This window comes from Coregonus clupeaformis, chromosome 21, assembly GCF_020615455.1.
Source record: "Coregonus clupeaformis isolate EN_2021a chromosome 21, ASM2061545v1, whole genome shotgun sequence".
Lineage (NCBI taxonomy): Eukaryota > Metazoa > Chordata > Actinopteri > Salmoniformes > Salmonidae > Coregonus > Coregonus clupeaformis.
Window position 1 is genome coordinate 38,157,411 of NC_059212.1, and position 24,420 is coordinate 38,181,830.

The 24,420-nt window shown below is 44.9% G+C and overlaps 1 protein-coding gene across 3 annotated transcripts in view; it reads left to right on the plus strand.

The window, feature by feature from the left end:
- The window catches only part of LOC121535525 (rap guanine nucleotide exchange factor 4-like), a 39,163-nt gene that overhangs the window by 1,109 nt on the left and 13,634 nt on the right, over positions 1-24,420 (plus strand). For 2 of the 3 annotated variants that reach the window (XM_041842668.2, XM_041842669.2), the window contains exons 2-10: positions 6,299-6,441; positions 6,639-6,736; positions 8,234-8,380; positions 19,453-19,525; positions 19,628-19,686; positions 21,259-21,365; positions 23,120-23,241; positions 23,580-23,763; positions 23,850-23,934. In XM_041842668.2, the coding sequence (XP_041698602.1) occupies positions 6,299-6,441; positions 6,639-6,736; positions 8,234-8,380; positions 19,453-19,525; positions 19,628-19,686; positions 21,259-21,365; positions 23,120-23,241; positions 23,580-23,763; positions 23,850-23,934 (1,018 nt within the window). The remainder of the gene's footprint in view (positions 1-6,298; positions 6,442-6,638; positions 6,737-8,233; positions 8,381-19,452; positions 19,526-19,627; positions 19,687-21,258; positions 21,366-23,119; positions 23,242-23,579; positions 23,764-23,849; positions 23,935-24,420) is intronic. The other variant, XM_041842670.2, reaches the window with a different exon arrangement.

Genomic DNA, 24,420 nt, shown 5'->3' on the forward strand with positions numbered 1-24,420 from the left:
TTCATCATTATCCATTACACCTCATCGTTCATCATTATCCATTACACCTCATGGCACAACAAGCTGCTTAATACTAATATAGAAATATAATTTTCTTTCTTCAAACATGCATACAACATTGTGTAAAATAATCATAAAGTCAAACAATTTTGAATTACCCACAATCCTCTAAAAACGGGCAAGTGGTTGCAAGAAGTTGAGAGAAATATTATTATTGTTATTAAAATACTCTATTTATAAAAATCTCTTTGGTTATCCTCGTAAAACATATATTTATTTGAATAGGCTAGCGACGTGATTAAGGCATTTAAGCGTGTTAACCCTTGTAAGGCCGGCCAAGACGGCACCCAAACCGCGTCATCAGAGCATGTGCAGAGATCCCTGGCGGAGTGGTGCTAGGAAAATAACCTCAACGTCAACAAAATAAAGGAGCTGATTGTGGACTTCAGGAGACAGCAGAGAGAGCACGCCCCCCATTCACATCGACGGGACCGCAGTGGAGATGGTCAAAAGCTTCAAGTTCCTCGGCGTGCACATCCCTGAAAACCTGAAATGGTCCATCCACATGGACAATGTGGTGAAGAAGGCACAACAGCGCCTCTTCAACCTCAGGAGCCTGAAGAAATTCAGCTTGGCACCTAAGACCCTCACAAAATTCTACAGATGCACCATTGAGAGCATCCTGTCGGGCTGTATCACCGCCTTGTACGGTAATTGCACCGTCTGCAACCGCAGGGGTCTCCAGAGGGTGGTGCGGGCAGCCCAACATATCACAGGGGGCACACTGCCTGCCCTCCAGGACATCTACAGCACCCGGTGTCACAGGAAGGCCAGGAAGACCTCAGCAATCCAAGCCATGGCCTGTTCATCCCGCTACCATCTATAAGGCGAGGTCAGTACAGGTGCATCAAAGCTGGGACCGAGAGACTGAGAAACAGCTTCTATCTCCAGGCCATCCGCCTGTAAATAGTCACCACTAGCTGGCCTCCGCCCAGTACCCTGCCCTGAAAACACCATCATATACATTCAGTATATATATTTATATTCCTGACTCTGACATTGCTCGTTCTGATATTTCTTAATTTCTTTATTTTGGATTTGTGTTTGTTCTTTTGTATTGTTAGGTATTACTACACTGGTGGAGCTAGAAACATAAGCATTTAGCTGCACCTGCAAAAACATCTGCAAAATATGTGTACGCGACCAATAAAATTGATTTGATTTGACGTCCACAGGTAATCATTGGCAACGGGAGCTCATTGCTCTCTCTCTCTGTCTGTCTCTCTCTCTCTCTCTGTCTCTCTGTCTCTGTCTCTCTCTCGTCTTCTCTCTCTCTTTTCTTCTCTCCCCCCCCTCTCCCTCTCTCCTCTCTTCTCCCCCCCTCTCTCTCTCTCTCTCTCTCTCTCTCTCTCTCTCTCTCAAGGATGCCATGTTAAACTGTTGAGATGCAGCCCATGTCTATGCTGGTCGATAGCCCCCCTTGTGTTAGTCCATCCCCCCGATGGTGGAGATAAGGTTACAGTGGGCATGATGGAAACAGGCGCACATGCACGCACGCGCATGCGCACACACACACACACACAATGTCCAAATCAATAAGACCAGGCAACAATGATAAATCAGCTAACCGTTACTGACAGCTAATGTAAGTGTATGCGTGTGTGTCTCTCTGTGTGTGGACAATAATAAGTGTATGCTTTTACATGATACCTCATATGACTTCAGTTGTTAACAGGCTGTAAGTGATTAGAACTGATCTGTTTTACAGAAGGTGACAGTGCTTCGGGGCAGACAGCAACACAACACAAATGGAGGTGAAAACATAACATTTATCTCAGAATATTTAAGTGCAGCTCCTGCTCATTTGAAATAATACAAAAATAATCTCTCCTCTCCTCTCCTCTCCTCTCCTCTCCTCTCCTCTCCTCTCCTCTCCTCTCCTCTCCTCTCCTCTCCTCTCCTCTCCTCTCCTCTCCTCTCCTCTCCTCTCCTCTCCTGTCCTCTCCTCTCCTCTCCTCTCCTCTCCTCTCCTCTCCTCTCCTCTCCTCTCCTGTCCTGTCCTGTCCTCTCTCATCTGTACCACCACTAGAATAGGTCAGACATCTCTCACTGTGCCTCAGCTGTAGTCAGAGTTGTGTATGTGTCGTAGTGGTTTAGCTGTAATATGAGGTGGGAAACTATTTTCAGTGTAGACAGAGCGAGGGAGAGAGTAGAGAAGGAAAGCGAGAGCGTGAGAGTGTAACAGGAGGATGAATCATGTGACTTACAGGTGGAAGGTGGCGTGAGCTGCTCTCAGACCACATCAGCTTCAGAGAGATACACATTCTACTGGAAATGTTGTGTGATGCTGGGAGAGAGGGGGAGGTAGGGAGGGAGATGGAGAGAGAAAAAGAGAGAGAGAGATGGAGAAAAAAAGAGAGAGATGGAGAAAGAGAGAGAGAAAGAGAGAGATGAAGAGAGAAAGCCAGATGAAGGTGGTCTCCATGTGTCACCTGTAATCTCTTCTTCTAGTTATCTGGGTCAACGCTGAGGAACAGGAACAGGTTGGTCTTGTATTTTATAGTCCTGTGAGTCTTTAACACAACTGTCTGTGTGTGTGGGGGGAGGGGGAGGGGGGAGGGGCAGAGATTAGAGACCACCTGTCTAACAGATTAAACCCACTGGCAAAGACATATGGAAGGTTGATGGTGGGAGAGTGGAGGGGGGTGGGGGGGAAGCAGCTTGGACGCTTGTGCCAGGAGAAGGTATGTGAGGAAAGGAGAAAGATGGATGGGAAGACAAGAAGGCAGATTAGAGACAAAGGAATACGCCAAAGGCTAGGAGAGAGGATCTGAAGGGAAGACATAGAAAGCCTCTGGTCTTTGCATGAGCAGGTCTGTATGTCCTAGCCGTTCAGTGGACTTCTCACGCTCAGTGAGTCACCAGTGTCAGAGGAGAGCTGTAGGTCATAGGGTCTGAATGGTGTCTCACCATCACCTACTCAGTAGGTCCTACTGTCAGGCACAGTGTATGCATACTTGTGTTTGTCAAATCAAATCAAATCAATTTTTATTGGTCACATACACATATTTTGCAGATGTTATTGCGGGTGTAGCAAAATGCTTGTGTTCCAAGCTCCAACAGTGCAGTGGTATCTAACAATTCACAACAATACACACAAATCTAAAAGTAAAAGAATGGAATTAAGAAATATTGTGTGTTTCTATGAGTGAGTGAGTGAGTGAATGAGAGCGAGAAAGCAAGAGAGAGAGAGAGAGACAAAGAGCGAGAGAAAAAGAGAGGGAGGGGAGATTGAGAGAAAAACAGATGTGAACAGACTGCTCTGTGAGTTTCTCTGAATGATGTTGTCTCAGTCAGTGGTGTGTCTTTAAGCTTACATCCACACTCTGCAAGGGGCCGTTAACTACAGAACACCTACAGCTATCACAGAGAGCACAACAGAGGAGAGAAAACAGACACATTTCTGGGCCAGAGGATCTGCTGCCGTCGTGCTTGACTGCCGCTTCTCCCTGGTATCTTAGTAACGGTGTTTACTTGTTAAACTTTGATTTGTTAGTTCTTTGTCTGTTTTTCGTTAAGCGTTTGGTTTTGTCTACTTTTCGGCTTACTGGAGCTTTGTGACTTTTACAACCGTGGCTTATTAGTGTTAGCTAGCTTGCTGGTTGGCTGTTAGCCTATCTCTGAGTCTGGACTGCGCTGCTGTGATCACCTCCAGCTGCCTGGATCCTTCTTGGTTATATTGCTAATTACTAGCTAGCTAGGTTATGTGTGTTTAATTCGTTTTCTTGCTGTATTTAAATGTCCGGTAGCCAACTGTGTCTGTGGCAGTGGCGCAGTAAAGCGTTAATGGTTACAAAAGTATCCATTCGTCACAAGACAAGGTTTTAGCTGTCCTAAAGTTAAGTACATTTCCAAGAAGAAATCCTAAAACATTATTTTAAAGAATCCCATTTCTTCTTAACTTTTTTCTTAGGAAGAAACATAGGAAAAAACGTAATAATCTTTCCAATAACTTTATTAAGGAATAGCAACTTTGCTTAACCTTCTTGTTAAGTCTATAGTTATGGAATAAATGGCAGTTAAGAAGAAATGTCTTCTTAAGAAGGTTTTGTGAATCTGGGCCCTGGTTCCCTGACCCAACCCAGTTGCCTTACTGTATCTATTTTGAATTTTTCTCGTATACCTCCCTCTGGAATACCGATCGGATTACCGTCTTTGACTCTCCCGCGGCCCATTATAGCTCCCGCCTCCCCCTGCTTATTCGCCGGCTAGCTCCCCTAAAGCGCTTCTCTCCCTGGCTCTCGCTCTGTTAACCCAGCCTTCACACTTTTGCCATGGCGTGGGCCCCAGCTGTCAATCACATTGAGTAAGTCTCCGCTCTCTCTTTGCTTTTGCTCCGCTGGCGAGGGTTGTGTTTCAGATGGGTTTTTGACTGTGGGTTCTAGTGCTAGCTGGTTTAGAGTAGGCTAGTTGGGCTCTGGCTTACTGCTTTGCGACCGTGGTGGTTTCTGTGTGGATTTATCTGAATTTTTATTGGATCTAAATTGCTGCCATGCACCTGCCCAATGGCTCCTCTCTGTTCCTGCTGTTTGCGTTCTGCCCTGGATTACTATGGTTTCTCCCTCCCTGTTTTTTCCCGACAAAATACTACTCCCCCCTTGATTTTCTGTACCCCTTTTTCTCCCCAATTGGTAGTTGTAGTATTGTCCCAATGCTGCAACTCCTGTACGGACTTGGGAGAGGCGAAGGTCGAGAGCCATACGTCCTCCGAAACACAACCCTGCCAAACCGCACTGCTTCTTGACACACTGCTCGCTTAACCCAGAAGCCAGCCGCACCAATATGTTGGAGGCAACACCGTACAACTGGCAACACGAGTCAGCATGCATGCACCCGGCCTGCCACAAGGAGTCGCTAGAGCGCAATGGGACAAGGACATCCCAGCCGGCCAAACCCTCCCCTAACCCAGACGACACTGGGCCAATTGTGCACCGCCTCATGGGTCTCCCGGTCGCGACACAGCCCGGGATCGAACAGGGATCTGTGGTGATGCCTTAGACCGCTGCGCCACTCGGGAGGCCATCTCCCCCCTTGATTTTTGCCGCCGGAATAATAACTATCGTCTCTCCTCTCTTCCTTGCCAAGACTCTGGAATGTGCTGTTGCCTCCAAATTACAAACCCACCTGCTAATCAACAACCTGTTCGAGCCCCTCCAGTCTGGTTTCCGCCCCCTCCACAGTACTGAAACTGCACTTCTCAAAGTTATCAATGACCTCCTCACCTCTGCTGGTGCAGGTGCCCTCAACATCCTGATTCTCCTGGACCTGAGTGCTGCTTTTGACACAGTGAGCCATCAGATCCTCCTCACCAGGCTTGAGGTTCTGTGTGTTGAGGGCACCGCACTATTCTGGCTACAATCATACCTCACAAACCGGACCCTCAATGGCCACACTTCAGACTCAGCTGCAGTTATACAGGGTGTCCCCCAGGGCTCTGTGATTGGTCCCTTACTCCTCATCATCTATATCCTCCCCCTTGGTCAGAACCTTCCATCTCTTCAACCTTGACTTCCACTGCTATGCTGATGAGACCCAGATCTACCTCAGCATCAAATCCCTCCTCAACCCACATTGAATCCTGCCTCTCTGCAATAAAAACATGGATGCAAGAAAACGTACTCAAGCTCAACAGTGATAAAACGAAACTCCTCCTCATAGGCACCAAATCCACCCTCACCAAAGCTGGCAACCTCACCCTCACCATTGACGACACCACTGTCTCTCCTTCCCTCCATGCACACAACCTTGGCGTCATCCTGGACTCCACCCTCTCTTTTGACCACCAAATAAGACAGACTGTCAAATCCTCATTCCTCCCCCTCCGCAACATTGCCAAAGTCAGGTCCTGCCACTGAAACCCTCATACATGCATTCATCTACTCCCGTCTTGACTACTGCAACTCACTACTCTCCGTCATCAACTCAAGATCCCTCCATAAGGTCCAAAGTCCTGGCAGCACATCACCCATGTCTTCCGTGAACTCCATTGGCTCCCTGTTTCCCAACGCATTGATCCCAAATCCCAACCCTCCCCTCCCCATACACTGATACATCACACTCGTTCCCTTCTTTGAGCCCACCCCTCTCTTTATTAATGATTTTGTTAACTCTGATGTTTTGACTCTTTCTATAATTGTAAAGTGACTTTGGGTCCTTGGAAAGCGCTATATAATTCCCATGTAATATTATTATTATTATTAATATTATTATTACTAACATCCCCCATCTCTCTCTGTAGGCCTGTGGAGCGTTCAGGAGAGGATGTGGATATTATTCTGACCAGACTTAAAGGGGTTAAAGCCTTCCAGAGGTTCCACCCCTCCCTCCTGCTGCAGATATGCTCCTGTGCCTTCTACGAATACCTGGAGAAAGGCATCACCTGTAAGTGACACACACACTTGGACATCTGCACACACTCTCTCACACTCTCACACCCACTCAGTGGTATGAGCACCTTGAAAAAGGCCTCTCCGATACCTCATTGGCTTTCAGGTTTACCATGACTTGTCACGTCACTGTTACGACTATTTATGAATGATTTATGAATGCTTATACGCTGTTATGTCTGTTCTGTGTAGTGTTCCGCCAGGGTGACATAGGAACCAGCTGGTATGCTGTTCTGTCTGGCTCCCTGGATGTCAAGGTGTCAGAAACAGCCAACCACCAGGTAAATCAGGTCTGCTTCATACCTTTTACTACACCTCTGTGTTTGGTGTTCCTCTTTCAGTTACTATGTTTCCCTCTAGAGTTGTTCTCTGAGCTCTCTTTCTAATGTTCAGTGTTTTGTCTCTGGCTTTCAGTGTTCTCTTTTCAGACTTTAGTGTTCTCTCTGAAGTTCTCTGTTTCCTTTCCAGTGTTCGCTCTAGAGTTCTTTGATCTCTCTCTAAAGTTCTATGTTCTCCTTCTCGAGTTATGTGATCTCTCTCTAATGTTCAATGTTCTCCCTCTTGCGTTCTGTGATCTCTCTCTAAAGTTCTATGTTCTCCCGCTAGAGTTCTGTGATCTCTCTCGAAAGTTCTATGTTCTCCCGCTAGAGTTCTGTGATCTCTCTCTAAAGTTCTATGTTCTCCCTCTCGCGTTCTGTGATCGCTCTCTAAAGTTCTCTGTTCTCCTGCTAGAGTTCTGTGATCTCTCTCTAAAGTTATATGTTCTCCCTCTAGAGTTCTGTGCTGTTCTACTTGTGTTACTACTTGTGTAGTCCTGTACAGCCCTGATGAATGCTTGGAGTGCAGTATTTACAATACTCCATGTTAAAATATGCACAATAGGCTAGCAACCAGCACGCAGCATTGATAGAGATTGGTTGTGTTGTTAATATCGGAGATGTAAAAACGGATCCAGTATAAAATTCTTGTAACCGTTTAAAATCAGTGACAGTAAAATGTCATATTCATATCTCCGGGCCTAGCCTAACCTAGTTCTGATTGCGCTTTCTGAAATGTCATTTGGGACAGTAGAATAGCTGTCCTTGACCTTAAGTCTCTCTCTCTATCATAGTAGAGAGAGAGAGAGAGAGGAGAGAGAGAGAGAGAGAGAGAGAGAGAGAGAGAGAGAGAGAGAGAGAGAGAGAGAGAGGATGCGCGTGCGTGCAAGTGATTTTGTGCATGCATGCGAGTGTGTGTGTGCGCATGGGACTGCATGGGACTGTGTGTGTTTGCGCGTGTGTGCGTTCATGGTGTGTGCCGTGTGTGCGTTCGTGTGTGTGTATGTATGACCTTGTCTGAGTGGTCAGATTATGGCCTTCCCTGGGGCAAGTTCTTAACGAGAACATCACTCCATGTGCCTTTCACATATTAATATATTTACATGTATTAACATATGCTAATTCATCCGCTCTCTCTCAGTTAGAGACCATGATCATATTGTCCTCAGTATGTGGGTCACTTTCTGACCATGCAAGACAGGATGCAAGAATAGCACGTTCTAACCATTGGTATGTTTTTAACATTGATCCTTAGGTAGATAGTGGGTCTTGATTGAAACAATCTTCTGTCTGTGTGTGTGTGTGTGTGTAACTGTCCCCAGTGTTGTTGTATGTGGTGGTTGTTCTTGTTCTACAAATGAATTGCCCTTTGGGGACAAAGATGTATTGAATTGAATAGTATTGAATGGGAACTGAATCTGAATCAAATAAGTGAATTGAAATGAGTGTGTTCTGTCTGTGTTTGTCTAGGATGCTGTCACCATCTGCACGCTGGGAATCGCGACGGCGTTTGGAGAGTCGATTCTGGATAATACTCCTCGCCACGCCACTATCGTCAGCAGAGAGACCAGCGAACTGCTCCGCATCGAACAGAGAGAGTTCAAGAGTCTATGGGAGGTGAGGCGTTGTATGTGGCTAGCAGTTGAAAGAGAGAGGAGGAGGAGTAGCAGTGCTAGTGGGATAACAAGGTTTCCGTCTGTGTGCTAAGTGCACTCCCCCCTCTCTCTTTCTTCTTCAATTCAATTTCAATTCAAAGGGCTTTATTGGCATGGGAAACATATATTTACATTGCCAAAGCAAGTGAAATAGATAATAAACAAAAGTGAAATAAACAATCAAAAATTAATTACACTAACAAAGTTCCAAAATAATAAAGACATTTAAAATGTCATATTATGTCTATATACAGTGTTGTAACGATGTACAAATAGTTAAAGTACAAAAGGGAAAATAACTCAACATAAATATGGGTTGTATTTACAATGGTGTTTGTTCTTCACAGTATGAAAATGTATGCACTCACTAACTGTAAGTCGCTCTGGATAAGAGCGTCTGCTAAATGACTCAAATGTAACATGTTGCCCTTTTCTTGTGGCAACAGGTCACAAATCTTGCTGCTGGTATTTCACCCAATAGATATGGGAGTTTATCAAAATTGGGTTTGTTTCTCGAATTCTTTGTGGGTCTGTGTAATCTGAGGGAAATATATGTCTCTAATATGGTCCTACATTTGGCAGGATGTTAGGAAGTGCAGCTCAGTTTCCACCTCATTTTGTGGGCAGTGTGCACATAGCCTGTCTTCTCTTGAGTCTGTACATAGTCAAAGCTTTCCTTAAGTTTGGGTCAGTCACAGTGGCCAGGTATTCTGCCACGTGTACTCTCTGTTTAGGGCCAAATAGCATTCTAGTCTGCTCAGTGTTTTTGTTAATTCTTTCCAATGTGTCAAGTAATTCTCTTTTTGTTTTCACATGATTTGGTTGGGTCTAGTTGTGTTGTTGTTGTTTGTCACGCCCTGACTCTGGGGACTCGTATTTGTTGAGTCAGGGTGTGTATTTTCTGTGTATTATGTTCTATGTTGTATTTTCTAGGTTTAGATCTAGATCGTCTAGATCTATGTTGGCCGGTGTGGTTCCCAATCAGAGGCAGCTGTCGCTCGTTGTCTCTGATTGGGAACCATACTTAGGTAGCCTATTGGCACTAGTGGGTTGTGGGATCTTGTTCCGTGTAGGTATGTTTTGTGGTCTACCTTGGACGTCACGTTTAGTTTGTTTATTGTTTTGTCGTTGTGTTTAATATTTAATAAACATGTACGCATATCACGCTGCGCCTTGGTCTGTCCCGTTCATCAACGATCGTGACAGGGATCTGTGGGGTCTGTTTGTGTTTGTGAACAGAGCCCCAGGACCAGCTTGCTTAGGGGACTGTCACGATCGTCGTAGGAGTGAGTAGACCAAGGCGCAGTGTGTGAAACAAACATGACTTTAATTAGTTAAAGTTATCAAAACAAAACACGACTCGTGAAGTCCACGGTAAACAAATACCGACACGGAACAAAAACCCACAAACACAAAGTGAAACACAGACAGTTAAATATGGCTCCCAATCAGAGACAACCAGCCGACAGCTGACACTCGTTGCCTCTGATTGGGAGTCACACAGGCAAACATAGAAATAACCAACCTAGAACACCCAAACAAAGAAACAGAACACATAGAATGAACACACCCTGGCTCAACATATAGAGTCCCAGAGCCAGGGTGTGACAGTACCCCCTAAAGGCGCGGACTGCGACCGCGCCTAAATACGAGCAAAACAGGGGAGGGCTGGGTGGGCATACCTCCTCGGCGGCGGTTCTGGCTCCGGCCTTGCCCACCACCCTCCAACAAACCCCCCATAGCGCCCCTGGTCCGGTCTGGCCCCGCTGGCTGGAGCTGGACTGGACGTAGCAGGGGCGGTAGGCTTCAGCTCCTTAGTGGAGCAGTTGAGCGGTACCTGAATTGGCACCGATGACCCAGGCACGGGTTGTGCCGGACTGACGACTTCGCACCCTAGGCTTGGTGCGTGGAGCAGCGACAGGGCCTTACCAGGCTGACGACTCGTACCCGGGCTTGGTGCGAGTAGCAGGAACGGGCTGAACCAGGCTGACGACTCGCACCCCTGGCTTGGTGCGAGTGGCAGGAACGGGCTGGACCAGGCTGACGACTCGCACCCCTGGCTTGGAGCGAGTGGCAGGAACGGGCTGGACCAGGCTGACGACGCACACCGTAGGCTTGGTGCGTGGAGCAGGGACAGGCCGGGCTGGGCTGGCGACGCACACCGTAGGCTTGGTGCGTGGAGCAGGGACAGGCCGGGCTGGGCTGTCGACGCACACCGTAGGCTTGGTGCGTGGAGCAGGGACAGGCCGGGCTGGGCTGTCGACGCACACCGTAGGCTTGGTGCGTGGAGCAGGGACAGGCCGGGCAGGGCTGGCGACGCACACCGTAGGCTTGGTGCGTGGAGCAGGGACAGGCCGGACAGGGCTGGCGACGCACACCGTAGGCTTGGTGCGTGGAGCAGGGACAGGCCGGGCTGGGCTGTCGACGCACACCGTAGGCTTGGTGCGTGGAGCAGGGACAGGCCGGGCTGGGCTGGCGACGCACACCGTAGACTTGGTGCGTGGAGCAGGGACAGGCCGAACCGGGCTGTGGAGACGGATAGGGGGCCTGGAGTGAAGAGCGGCCACAACCCGTCCTGGCTGAATGCCTACCCTCACACACTCTGTGTGAGGCATCCGCACAGGACGTACAGGGCGGTGTACCCCTGGCCTGGTGGCCTCCTGGATCCGCCCCATCTTTGCCTCCGTCAGCCCCGTCGTCCATGCCGTGTGCCCCCCCCTAAACATTTCTTGGGGTTGCCTCTCGACCGTCCGACGATGATACTGCTGACGCCGCTGCTCCTCTCTCGCCAGGGCCTTAATCCTTGCCCATGGCCCTTTGCCCCCGAGCATGTCCTCCCAGGACCACGATTTGCCCACCTGGGCCATCGCCAGCCTCTCCATCTCCTTTCCCGGCGCTTCCTCCCATGTCCAGTCTGCCTGCTCCTGGACACGCTGCTTGGTCTTGGTACGGTGGGTTTTTCTGTCACGATCGTCGTAGGAGTGAGTAGACCAAGGCGCAGCGTGTGAAACAAACATGACTTTAATTAGTTAAAGTTATCAAAACAAAACACGACTCGTGAAGTCCACGGTAAACAAATACCGACACGGAACAAAAACCCACAAACACAAAGTGAAACACAGACAGTTAAATATGGCTCCCAATCAGAGACAACCAGCCGACAGCTGACACTCGTTGCCTCTGATTGGGAGTCACACAGGCAAACATAGAAATAACCAACCTAGAACACCCAAACAAAGAAACAGAACACATAGAATGAACACACCCTGGCTCAACATATAGAGTCCCAGAGCCAGGGTGTGACAGGGACTCTTCTCCAGGTTCATCTCTCTGTAGGTGATGGCTTTGTTATGGAAGGTTTGGGAATTGCTTCCTTTTAGGTGGTTGTAGAATTTAACAACTTTTTTCTGGATTTTTATAATTAGCGGGTATCGGCATAATTATGCTCTGCATGCATTATTTGATGTTTTACGTTGTACACAGAGGATGTTTTTGCATAATTCTGCAACAATTTGGTGTTTGTCCCATTTTGTGAATTCCTGGTTGGTGTGCGGACCTCAGACCTCACAACCATAAAGGGCAATGGGTTCTATAACTGATTCAAGTATTTTTAGCCAGATCGTAATTGGTACAGTGAGGGAAAAAAGTATTTGATCCCCTGCTGATTTTGTACGTTTGCCCACTGACAAAGACATGATCAATCTATAATTTTAATGGTAGGTTTATTTGAACAGTGAGAGACAGAATAACAACAACAAAATCCACAACAATGCATGTCAAAAATGTTATGAATTGATTTGCATTTTAATGAGGGAAATAAGTATTTGACCCCTCTGCAAAACATGACTTAGTACTTGGTGGCAAAACCCTTGTTGGCAATCACAGAGGTCAGACGTTTCTTGTAGTTTGCCACCAGGTTTGCACATCTCAGGAGGGATTTTGTCCCACTCCTCTTTGCAGATCTTCTCCAAGTCATTAAGGTTTCGAGGCTGACGGTTGGCAACTCGAACCTTCAGCTCCCTCCACAGATCTTCTATGGGATTAAGGTCTGGAGACTGGCTAGGCCACTCCAGGACCTTAATGTGCTTCTTGAGCCACTCCTTTGTTGCCTTGGCCGTGTGTTTTGGGTCATTGTCATGCTGGAATACCCATCCACAACCCATTTTCAATGCCCTGGCTGAGGGAAGGAGGTTCTCACCCAAGATTTGACGGTACATGGCCCCGTCCATCCTCCCTTTGATGCGGTGAAGTTGACCTGTCCCTTAGCAGAAAAACACCCCCAAAGCATAATGTTTCCACCTCCATGTTTGACGGTGGGGATGGTGTTCTTGGGGTCATAGGCAGCATTCCTCCTCCTCCAAACACAGCGAGTTGAGTTGATGGCAAAGAGCTCAATTTTGGTCTCATCTGACCATAACACTTTCACCCAGTTCTCCTCTGAATCATTCAGATGTTCATTGGCAAATTTCAGACGGGCCTATATATGTGCTTTCTTGAGCAGGGGGACCTTGCGGGTGCTGCAGGATTTCAGTCCTTCACGGCGTAGTGTGTTACCAATTGTTTTCTTGGTGACTATGGTCCCAGCTGCCTTGAGATCATTGACAAGATCCTCCCGTGTAATACTGGGCTGATTCCTCACCGTTCTCATGATCATTGCAACTCCACGAGGTGAGATCTTGCATGGAGTCCCAGGCCGAGGGAGATTGACAGTTCTTTTGTGTTTCTTCCATTTGCGAATAATCGCACCAACTGTTGTCACCTTCTCACTAAGCTGCTTGGCGATGGTCTTGTAGCCCATTCCAGCCTTGTGTAGGTCTATAATCTTGTCCCTGACATCCTTGGAGAGCTCTATGGTTTTGGTCATGGTGGAGAATCTGATTGATTGTTTCTGTGGACAGGTGTCTTTTATACAGGTAACAAACTGAGATTAGGAGCACTCCCTTTAAGAGTGTGCTCCTAATCTCAGCTCGTTACCTGTATAAAAGACACCTGGGAGCCAGAACTCTTTCTGATTGAGAGGGGGTCAAATACTTATTTCCCTCATTAAAATGCAAATCAATTTATAACATTTTTGACATGCATTTTTCTGGATTTATTTGTTGTTATTCTGTCTCTCACTGTTCAAATAAACCTACCATTAAAATTATAGACTGATCATGTCTTTGTCAGTGGGCAAACATACAAAATCAGCAGGTGATCAAATACTTTTTTCCCTCACTGTATGTCGAATGTTATGTTCCTTTTGATGGCGTAGAAGGCCCTTCTTACCTTGTCTCTCAGATCGTTCACAGCTTTGTGTAAGTTACCTGTGGCGCTGATATTTAGGCCGAGGTATGTATAGTTTTTTGTGTGCTCTAGGGCAATGGTGTCTAGATGGAATTTGTGTTTGTTGTCCTGGAAACTGAACCTTTTTTTGGAACACCATTATTTTTGTCTTACTGAGATTTACTGTCAGGGCCCAGGTCTGACAGAATCTGTGCAGAAGATCTAGGTGCTGCTGTAGGCCCTCCTTGGTTGGGGAAAGAAGCACCAGCTCATCAGCAAATAGTAGACATTTGACTTCAGATTCTAGAAGGGTGAGGCCGAGGGCTGCAGACTGTTCTAGTGCCCTCGCCAATTCGTTTATAAATATGTTGAAGAGGGTGGGGTTTAAGCTGCATCCCTGTCTCACCCCACGGCCCTTTGGAAAGAAATGTGTGTGTTTTTTGCCAATTTTAACTTCACACTAATTGTTTGTGTCCATGGATTTTATAATGTCGTATGTTTTTCCCCCAACCCCACTTTCCATTAATTTGTATAGCAGACCCTCATGCCAAATTGAGTCAAAAGCTTTTTTTGAAATCAACAAAGCATGAGAAGACTTGTTGAAAAATATATGGCAAATAGAAGTCCTATATGGATGGTGTTAAGAGATAGATGGGTGGTGTTGAATGGAGTTGAAGGATGGGACTATTAACAGCTAACAACAACTAATAACAAGATAACTAATCATGTAAGCATGCTGTGTCCATAATAAGTATATAGGTTGTAGGTTGGGAGCTTTTGTGAAAGAGCACAGTTAGAAAGATATGCCATATAGAAGCAAACTGGATGGACATCATGAAAATGATCGGAGTTGTTGAGAGTAGAATACGTTTTGGAGAAAAAACAAACAAAATATAATTATTGTAAAATTGACTGTGTCCATAAAATGTATATAGTAAGTATAAGCTGGAAGTAGAGGCCTAAGCGTTGTTGTTCACTAGTTTACTCCAATTAGGGAAAGGGTGGTGGGGTTGGAAAGTAATAAAGGGGAATATATATATTTTTTAAAGGGTATGTATGTGTATGTATGTATAGTATGTAAGTGTATGTATGTATGTATGTATGTGTGTATATATGTGTATGTGTATATATATATATATATATATATATATATATATAAACATGGGGGATTGGAAGTGATGCAGTCAATTACATTGATGAAAGTTACAATCTATCTGCAATATTAAGCTGATCTACCCCCTAAAAAATAAAAAAAGCATGATAAGCCTTTTTTTGGTTTGTTTGTGTGTCAATTAGGGTGTGCAGGGTGAATACCTGTTCTGTCGTATGGTAATTTGGTAAAAATCCAATTTGACATTTGCCCAGTACATTGTTTTCACTGAGGAAATGAACTAGTCTGCTGTTAATGATAATGCAGAGGATTTTCCCAAGGTTGCTGTTGACGCAAATTCCACGGTAGTTATTGGGGTCAAATTTGTCTAAATTTTTGTGGATTGGGGTGATCAGTCCTTTTGTTCCAAATATTGGGTAAGATGCCAGAGCTGAGGATAATGTTAAAGAGTTTAAAAATAGCCAATTGGAATTTGTTGTCTGTATATTTTATCATTTCATTTAAGATACCATCAAGATCACGGTCCTTTTTGGGTTGGAGGGTTTGTATTTTGTCCTGTAGTTCATTCAATGTAATTGGAGAATCCAGTGGGTTCTGGTAGTTTTTAATAGTTGATTCTAAGATTTGTATTTGATCATGTGTATGTTTTTGCTGTTTTTTCTTTGTATAGAGCCAACAAGATTGGAGAAGTGGTTTATCCATACATTTCCGTTTTAGATAAATAACTCTTCTTGTTGTTGTGTGTTTGGTGTTTTCCAATTTTCCCAGAAGTGGTTAGATTCAATGGATTCTTCAATTACATGGAGCTGATTTCTGACGTGCTGTTCCTTCTTTTTCCGTAGTGTATTGTTTTAGTGATTCACCATAGTGAAGGCGTAGGCTCAGGTTTTCTGGGTCTGTATGTTTTTGGTTGGATAGGTTTCTCAGTTTCTTTCTTAGGTTTTTACATTCTTCATCAAACCATTTGTCATTGTTGTAAATTTTCTTAGGTTGTCTGCTTGAAATGTTTAGTTTTGATATGGAGAGTTGCTGAGGTTTTCTACTGACAAGTTACATAATAATAACATTTTTGCTTTCTTTGGGATTATCTGAAACAAACGCTGTCTGTCTGTCTCTGTCTCTGTTCAGTGTCAACACTATTTAACTCTATTCATTATTGATACACATTTTGTCTGGTGCCTTGGGACTTTTGACGTGCTAGCTTTTTCTCTTTCTCACACACTCTCGCTTTCCATATTTCTCTGCTCTATATATACACTCCTCTCTTTATGTTGTTCTATCTAGCTCCTCCTCTCTCTCTCTCTCTCTCTCTCTCTCTCTCTCTCTCTCTCTCTCTCTCTCTCTCTCCCTTTCTCTGTCTCGTTGAAAAGCTCTGATTGCCGTGGCAACCTCTGTGTGTGAGTACTGGAGGGCTGTTTCAAAGAGGACTGAGTGTGTGTGTGTGTGTGAGAGAGAGAGAGAGAGAGAGAGAGAGAGAGAGGGAGAGAGAGAGAGGATACCTCTGGGGTAGTACTGAGGATGCTCCTGGCTTCCTGGTCGTGTGTGTGGATTACAGGAGCAGAGAGCACCTCTCAGGGGCCCTTCCCAGACGTAGAGCGTAGAGAAGACCCTGGGTGAGTTTAGTCAAGTGTGTGTATGTATGTGTGTGAGAGAGAGAGTGAGTGAAGTACAGAGCGAGAGAGGGATGGAGATAAATAAATAAAGAGAGAGAGAGAGATGTGATGTGCCAGGGGGAGCTTGTTTTTTCTTAAGTGACTTTATACTCATTCATGAATTGATAGAAAATACGAACCCCCGGTAAACTCTGTTGTGATTTCAGTATTGCCAATGCTCTCTATTGTCTGACATCGGATGTGATGACTTAGATTTGCTCAAAGAATCAGCCGATTGTTAGTTTGTGTGTGTATATGTTTGTGTGTCAGCAGGTTCCTGAATGTTAAAGGGCCTCTCTTCCTGTGTTTTGGCAGACTCCTAAAGGTATGGGCTTGCCTGGTAATGACTTAAGAGCAAACAGACGTTAGAGTTTAGAGTGACATAATCCTGGAGATATCTGTTTGTAAGTTCATCCCTGTGTGTTGAGCAAAATGGCATGGCAAAGGAAATCAAGCAATCTGCAATATTTGTCTTGAAATATAGATATGAACATAAAAGAGTGAGTGGCACTAACACACACTCCGCTGCACTCAGTTGTCCTTGCTATACTCATTGACCCTGATTAGAATGTAGCCTCCTGTGAGTGTGTGTGTGTGTGTGTTTGTGTTATGTAATGTGAGATGTTACATATGTAAATTATCCCTGGGTGACAAAGGGCTTTGTTTTGAGGGAAGGGTGTAGGCTGTGTGTGTGTGTGCACGCGTGCATTCGTGTGTGTGTTTGTGTGTGTGTGTGTGCGCACACATTAGTGTGTTTGCGCGTTCGTGTGTGTGTTCGTGTGTGTGCACATTTGTGTGTGTATACGTTTGTGTGTGTGTGTGCTTACGTGTGTGTGTGTGTGTGTGTGTGTGTGTGTGTGGGCAGCGGTAATGGAGCTGCTCAGGGTCATATAGGGATGTAATGTCCAGAGCTGTTGGTGTGAGGTGATGAGTGGGTAAGGCACTAGAGCCCTGTTCAGACTAATGGTAATGGAGGTATGTGTGTGTTTATTAATTATTTTTTATATTTTTTTTTGGGGGGGGTAGATCAGCTTAATATTGCAGATAGATTGTAACTTCCATCAATGTAATTGTCTGCATCACTTCCAATCCCCATGTTTTTTATATATATACTCCCCTTTATTACTTTCCAACCCCGCCATCCTTTTCCTACTTGGGGTAAATTAGTGAACAACAATGCTTAGGCCTCTACTTCCAGCTTATACTTACTATCTACATTTTATGGACACAGTCAATTTTACAAAAATTATATTTTATTTGTTTTTGCTCCTGAACTTCTTCTACTCTCAACCTCTCCGATCATTTTCATGATGTCCATCCGGTTTGCTTCTATATGCCATATCTTTCGAACTGTGCTCTTTCCCAAAAGCTCCCAACATACAACCTATATACCTACAGTGGGGAAAAAAAGTATTTAGTCAGCCACCAATTGTGCAAGTTCTCCCACTTAAAAGATGAGAGGGGCCTGTAATTTTCATCATAGGTACACGTCAACTATGACAGACAAAATGAGGAAAAAAAAATCCAGAAGATCACATTGTAGGATCTTTAATGAATTTATTTGCAAATTATGGTGGAAAATAAGTATTTGGTCACCTACAAACAAGCAAGATTTCTGGCTCTCACAGACCTGTAACTTCTTCTTTAAGAGGCTCCTCTGTCCTCCACTCGTTACCTGTATTAATGGCACCTGTTTGAACTTGTTATCAGTATAAAATACACCTGTCCACAACCTCAAACAGTCACACTCCAAACTCCACTATGGCCAAGACCAAAAGAGCTGTCAAAGGACACCAGGAACAAAATTGTAGACCTGCACCAGGCTGGGAAGACAGAATCTGCAATAGGTAAGCAGCTTGGTTTGAAGAAATCAACTGTGGGAGCAAATATTAGGAAATGGAAGACATACAAGACCACTGATAATCTCCCTCGATCTTGGGGCTCCATGCAAAAATCTCACCCCGTGGGGTCAAAATGATCACAGAGAACGGTGAGCAAAAATCCCAGAACCACACGGGGGACCTAATGAATGACCTGCAGAGAGCTGGGACCAAAGTAACAAAGCCTACCATCAGTAACACACTACGCCAGGGACTAAAATCCCTGCAATGCCAGACGTGTCCCCCTGCTTAAGCCAGTACATGTCCAGGCCCGTCTGAAGTTTGCTAGAGTACATCCAGAAGAGGATTGGGAGAATGTCATATGGTCAGATGAAACCAAAATAGAACTTTTTGGTAAAAACTCAACTAAGTCGTGTTTGGAGGACATAGAATGCTGAGTTGCATCCAAAGAACACCATACCTACTGTGAAGCATGGGGGTGGAAACATCATGCTTTGGGGCTGTTTTTCTGCAAAGGGACCAGGACGACTGATCCGTGTAAAGGAAAGAATGAATTGGGGCCATGTATGAGATTTTGAGTGACAACCTCCTTCCATCAGCAAGGGCATTGAAGATGAAACGTGGCTGGGTCTTTCAGCATGACAATGATCCCAAACACACCGCCGCGGCAACGAAGGAGTGGCTTCGTAAGAAGCATTTCAAGGTCCTGGAGTGGCCTAGCCAGTCTCCAGATCTCAACCCCATAGAAAATCTTTGGAGGGAGTTGAAAGTCCGTGTTGCCAGCTGACAGCCCCAAAACATCACTGCTCTAGAGGAGATCTGCATGGAGGAATGTGCCAAAATACCAGCAACAGTGTGTGAAAACCTTGTGAAGACTTACAGAAAACGTTTGACCTGTGTCATTGCCAACAAAGGGTATATAACAAAGTATTGAGAAACTTTGTTTTGATTGACCAAATACTTATTTTCCACCATAATATGCAAAGAAATTCATTAAAAATCCTACAATGTGATTTTCTGGATTTTTCATCTTTGTCTGTCATAGTTAGTGTCTTGCCTCTCTCATCTTTTAAGTGAGAACTTGTGCGTAGTGACTAATTCACCCACTGTATGTGTGTGTTTATTGATTATGATGACTAAGGCTGTGTGTTGTGTTGTGTTGTAGAAGTACCGTCAGTGTATGGCTGGCCTTCTGGCCCCTCCCTATGGTGCCATGGAGACTGGATCCAACAATGACAGTGAGTAAAACTACAATCCAGTTGAATGAATAATATTTAATTATTAACATTGCATATTACACATTACAATGGTCATAAGTTTGTGTCTCCCTCCTCCCTAAGGGCTGACAGACAAAGACGGTTCAGATCCTCTCAACTTCATGAACAAGACTCTCAACAAGGTAACATGGCCCCTTTCAATGTTATTCATTAAAGTTAACATCACTGATCGCGTAACTAACCCCAAAACTACTGTTTTTTAAAATGAGGCTGTGTACAGTGAAAGACTGTGAGCTGAGCTGTGTGTATTCTAAAAGAGGATACTATTAATACATGTTTAAGAAGGGTGCTGAATACACTAGTGCTGAATACACACAACAAATTTATTGACATCGGTTCAATTATTTGAATTCCATGTCGCATTTTTTATTTATTTTTGTGAGCTCAATACGCACATCGCGCTAGAGATAAATCATATCCAGCTTGAACTGTGCGATGTAGTAGGGAGTTGTATTTTCCAACAGGCCAATATTCTACGTAGTTTAGCGCATAAAACATGGTAACTAACTACAATAACCATAATCCTTTTCTCATCTACTTGTCCAGTCTGTGTTTATTTTATGCCTGCTACGGAAGAGACAGGAAAATGTGTGATCGTGAGGGGTATCAGATATCTCTACCTGAAAATACATGATCTAAGTGATTGATAGTTGGTATTCAGCAGTCATAAAAGTATGCCTTATTTACTTTGAAGAACTACTAAAATAGTGATTTTGTCAGACAACATAGGCAGCTGCTCTATAGAGATGAGATGATGACTTGGAATAAAATAATAAAGTCATCAAATAAAACAAATGTAATATACACAACAACTGAAATATTTAAAGTAATGTGAATAAATTATGGTTAATAAGTGATAAGTAGCAATGGGCAGTCACTACCATCATGGGACTTTTATTGTTTTATTCTGTACTGTTATAGCATTCAACCCAAATAATTGAAACCGAAACCAAACCGACCTCAAAAAGCACTAATCGCTCAGCACTACTGTAATTCACACAAACGTGAACACACACACACACACACACACACACACACACACACACACACACACACACACACACACACACACACACACACACACACACACACACACACACACACTCCTTCCTCTGTAGTTGTGCTAATTAGAGATAATTCATGCACAAGCAAGAAAGGTATCATCTGCCCAATTATGATGCCCTCTTTTGTAGTTCTAAGACGCAGCAGCAGTAGCTCTGTGTGGGTGGGTGTGTGGGTGTGTGGGTGGGTGTGTACTGTATGAGTGATATGTGCAGGTGTGTGTGGGTGGGTGTGTACTGTATGAGTGATATGTGTAGGTGTGTGTGGGTGTGTGGGTGGGTGTGTACTGTATGAGTGATATGTGCAGGTGTGTGTGGGTGGGATTGTGTTTTTCTCTCCTCCTTTTTTCTCACCTTTCATTCATGACTCTACCACCCCTGACAGCAGTTGTGTGGTTGCTATGACAACTGGGAGTGTTAGGACAGGTTGGGTGTTTGGGATTCACAGCTTAGCGAGTGTATAGTAAATATGAGGGGGCTGGGGTCCCCTGGCTCATTATATTTGTGGATGTCTCAGCTCAAAGTTTAAATTATTAACACCTGGAGGCTGAGATTCTCAATGTGATTGTGACAATCTAGCTATGCTAGAGATAAAATAAGTATTGTGTTCCTGTTCCTGTGTGATGTCTGTAGGTTCCATCAGAGAAGCTGCAGCGAGGGGGGAAGGTGATGCGGAACACCATTCTCTCCAGAGCTCCTCACATGATCAGAGACAGGAAGTACCACCTCAAGACATACAGGTGTGTGTGTTAGTGTGTGTGTGTGTGTGTGTGTTTGTACGTTTGCGCGTGCGTGTGCATGTGTGCGTGTGTGTGCAGTTGCGCAAGTGTGTGTGCACATACATACAGTGCCCTCCACAATTATTGGCACCCCTGTTTAAGATGTGGTCGAGGACTTCCAAAAATTCTCCTTTTTTTTTAAACAACATAGAACCCAAATGCAAAAAATTAGAAAAATCCAACCTTTTATTTAAGTACATTACTTTGAAATCATGTGTCCCACAATTATTGGCACCCCTGATGTTAATACTTTGTACAACCCCCTTTTGCCAACAAGACAGCACTTAATCTCCTCCTATAACATTTCACAAGATTGGAGAACACAGAGAGAGGGATCTTTGACCATTCATCTTTGCACAATCTTTCTAGATCATCCAGTGTCCTGGGTCCTCTCTTATGCACTCTCCTCTTTAGCTCACCCCACAGGTTTTCGATTGGGTTGAGGTCTTGGGACTGAGATGGCCATGGGAGGACCTTGAGTTTGTGACTGCTGAACCATTTTTGTGTAGATTTTGCCACATGTTTTGGATCATTATCCTGCTGAAAGACCCAATGACGACCCATCTTCAGCTTTCTGGCAGAGGCCATCAGGTTTTTATTTAAAATGTCCTGGTAGTTCAAAGCGTTCATAATGCCATGCACCCTAACAAGGTTCCCAGGGCCTTTGAAAGAGAAACAGGCCCACAGCATCACAGATCCTCCACCATACTTCACGGTGGGCATGAGGTGCTTTTCGGCATACTCATCTTTTGTTTTACGCCAGACCCACTTAGAGTGTTTGTTGCCAAAAAGCTCAATCTTAGTCTCATCTGACCAAAGCACACGATCCCAGTTGAAGTCCCAGTGCCGCTTAGCAAACTCCAGACGTTTACGTTTGTGAGTGTTAGTGAGAAAAGGCTTTTTCCTTGCATGCCTCCCAAACAGCTTGTTGGCATGTAGAGAGCGTCTGATGGTTGTTTTGGAGACTTTGTGACCCCAAGATGCCACTCTTTGATGCAATTCTGTGACAGTGAGCTTAGGACTTTTTTTACTTCTCTTACCATCCTCCTCACTGTGCGTTGTGGCAAGATAAACTTGGGACCTCTTCCAGCCTTGTTTGTCACTGTTCCAGTTGTTTTTAACTTCTTAATGATTCCTCTGACTGTAGATACGGGCAAGTTAAGGCGAGTGGCTATTTTCTTGTAGCCATTGCCTGACTTATGAAGGTCGACACAAATCTGCCTTACTTGAATGGTGTGTTCTCTTGTCTTTGCCATGTTGACAAATGGGTAAGAGAATTAGGCCTCTGTGTCACGTCATATTTATACCCCAGGGAAACAGGAAGTCATGAATTACTAATTAAAAGTTCCTAGATGCCCTGACCAACTTTAGCAACTACAGAAAAATATATTTTTTAAAAAATCAATTAAAATTTTCAGGGGAATTGTTAGGGGTGCCAATAATTGTGGGACACATGATTTCAAGTTTTTTTTTTTCTAAATGTGTGATTTTCTTTTTCACCACCAAAGTAATGTACTTAAATAAAAGGTTGGATTTTTCTCTTTTTTTGCATTTGGGTTCTATGTTGTTTAAAAAAAATGAGAATTTTTTTGAAGTCCTCGACCACATCTTAAACAGGGGTGCCAATAATAGTGGAGGGCACTGTATGTACAGTATGTTTGTGTTACTTTATTGTCCATGCAAACTGTCTCACTGTGTGTGTGTGTGTCATGCAGGCAGTGTTGTGTAGGTACAGAGCTGGTAGACTGGCTGGTGCAGCAGAGTACCTGTGTACATACTCGCTCTCACGCTGTGGGGATGTGGCAGACTCTGCTGGAGGAGGGAGTCCTGAACCACGGTGAGACTACACTGCCCTCTATTGGACACAACGCTTCAAAAGTTCTCTACCAATTTCATGACATACAGGGAGAATCTCAATTACATTTCCTTGATTCCTCACGTCCTCTCGCCTCCTTTTCAAAACCCATTGGTCTGTTCCCTCTGACCTTTTCATCCAATGGGTTTTGAGAAGGAGGTGAGGAAAGAGGATGCGAGGAATCAAGGAAATCCAATTTAAGTAATGACTGATCTGACATGACTGGTTAAGCAATGCTGTGAAAACCTTGTGTCCAGCTATCTCACTATGTTAGGTCACTGATTACTTATCCAGTGTGTGTGTGTGTGTTACTCCCCCAGTGGACCAGGAGCTGGGTTTCCAGGACAAGTACCTGTTCTATCGTTTCCTTGACGATGAGGAGGAGGACACCCCATTGCCTAGCGAGGAGGAGAAGAGGGAGAGTGAGGAAGAGCTGCCTGAGACAATCCTCTTTCTCGCCCAGATGGGACCTGACGCCCTGCTGCGCATGATCCTCCGCAAACCGTCAGTACATGCATGGACACACACACACACACACACACACCAGTTAGGAATCATCAACAGAACTCTCTCTCTGTCTCTATCTCTAGTCCTGGTCAGAGGACAGGTGATGATCTGGAGATCATCTATGATGAGCTGCTTCACATCAAGGCCTTATCCCACCTCTCCAACACTGTGAGTCTTATCCCACCTCTCCAACACTGTGAGTCTTATCCCACCTCTCCAACACCGTGAGTCTTATCCCACCTCTCCAACACCATGAGTCTTATCCCACCTCTCCAACACTGTGAGTCGTATCCCACCTCTCCAACACTGTGAGTCTTATCCCACCTCTCCAACACTGTGAGTCTTATCCCACCTCTCCAACACTATGAGTCTTATCCCACCTCTCCAACACTGTGAGTCTTATCCCACCTCTCCAACACTGTGAGTCTTATCCCACCTCTCCAACACTGTGAGTCTTATCCCACCTCTCCAACACGTGAGTCTTATCCCACCTCTCCAACACCGTCTTATCCCACCTCTCCAACACCGTGAGTCTTATCCCACCTCTCCAACACCGTGAGTCTTATCCCACCTCTCCAACACCGTGAGTCTTATCCCACCTCTCCAACACTGTGAGTCGTATCCCACCTCTCCAACACTGTGAGTCTTATCCCA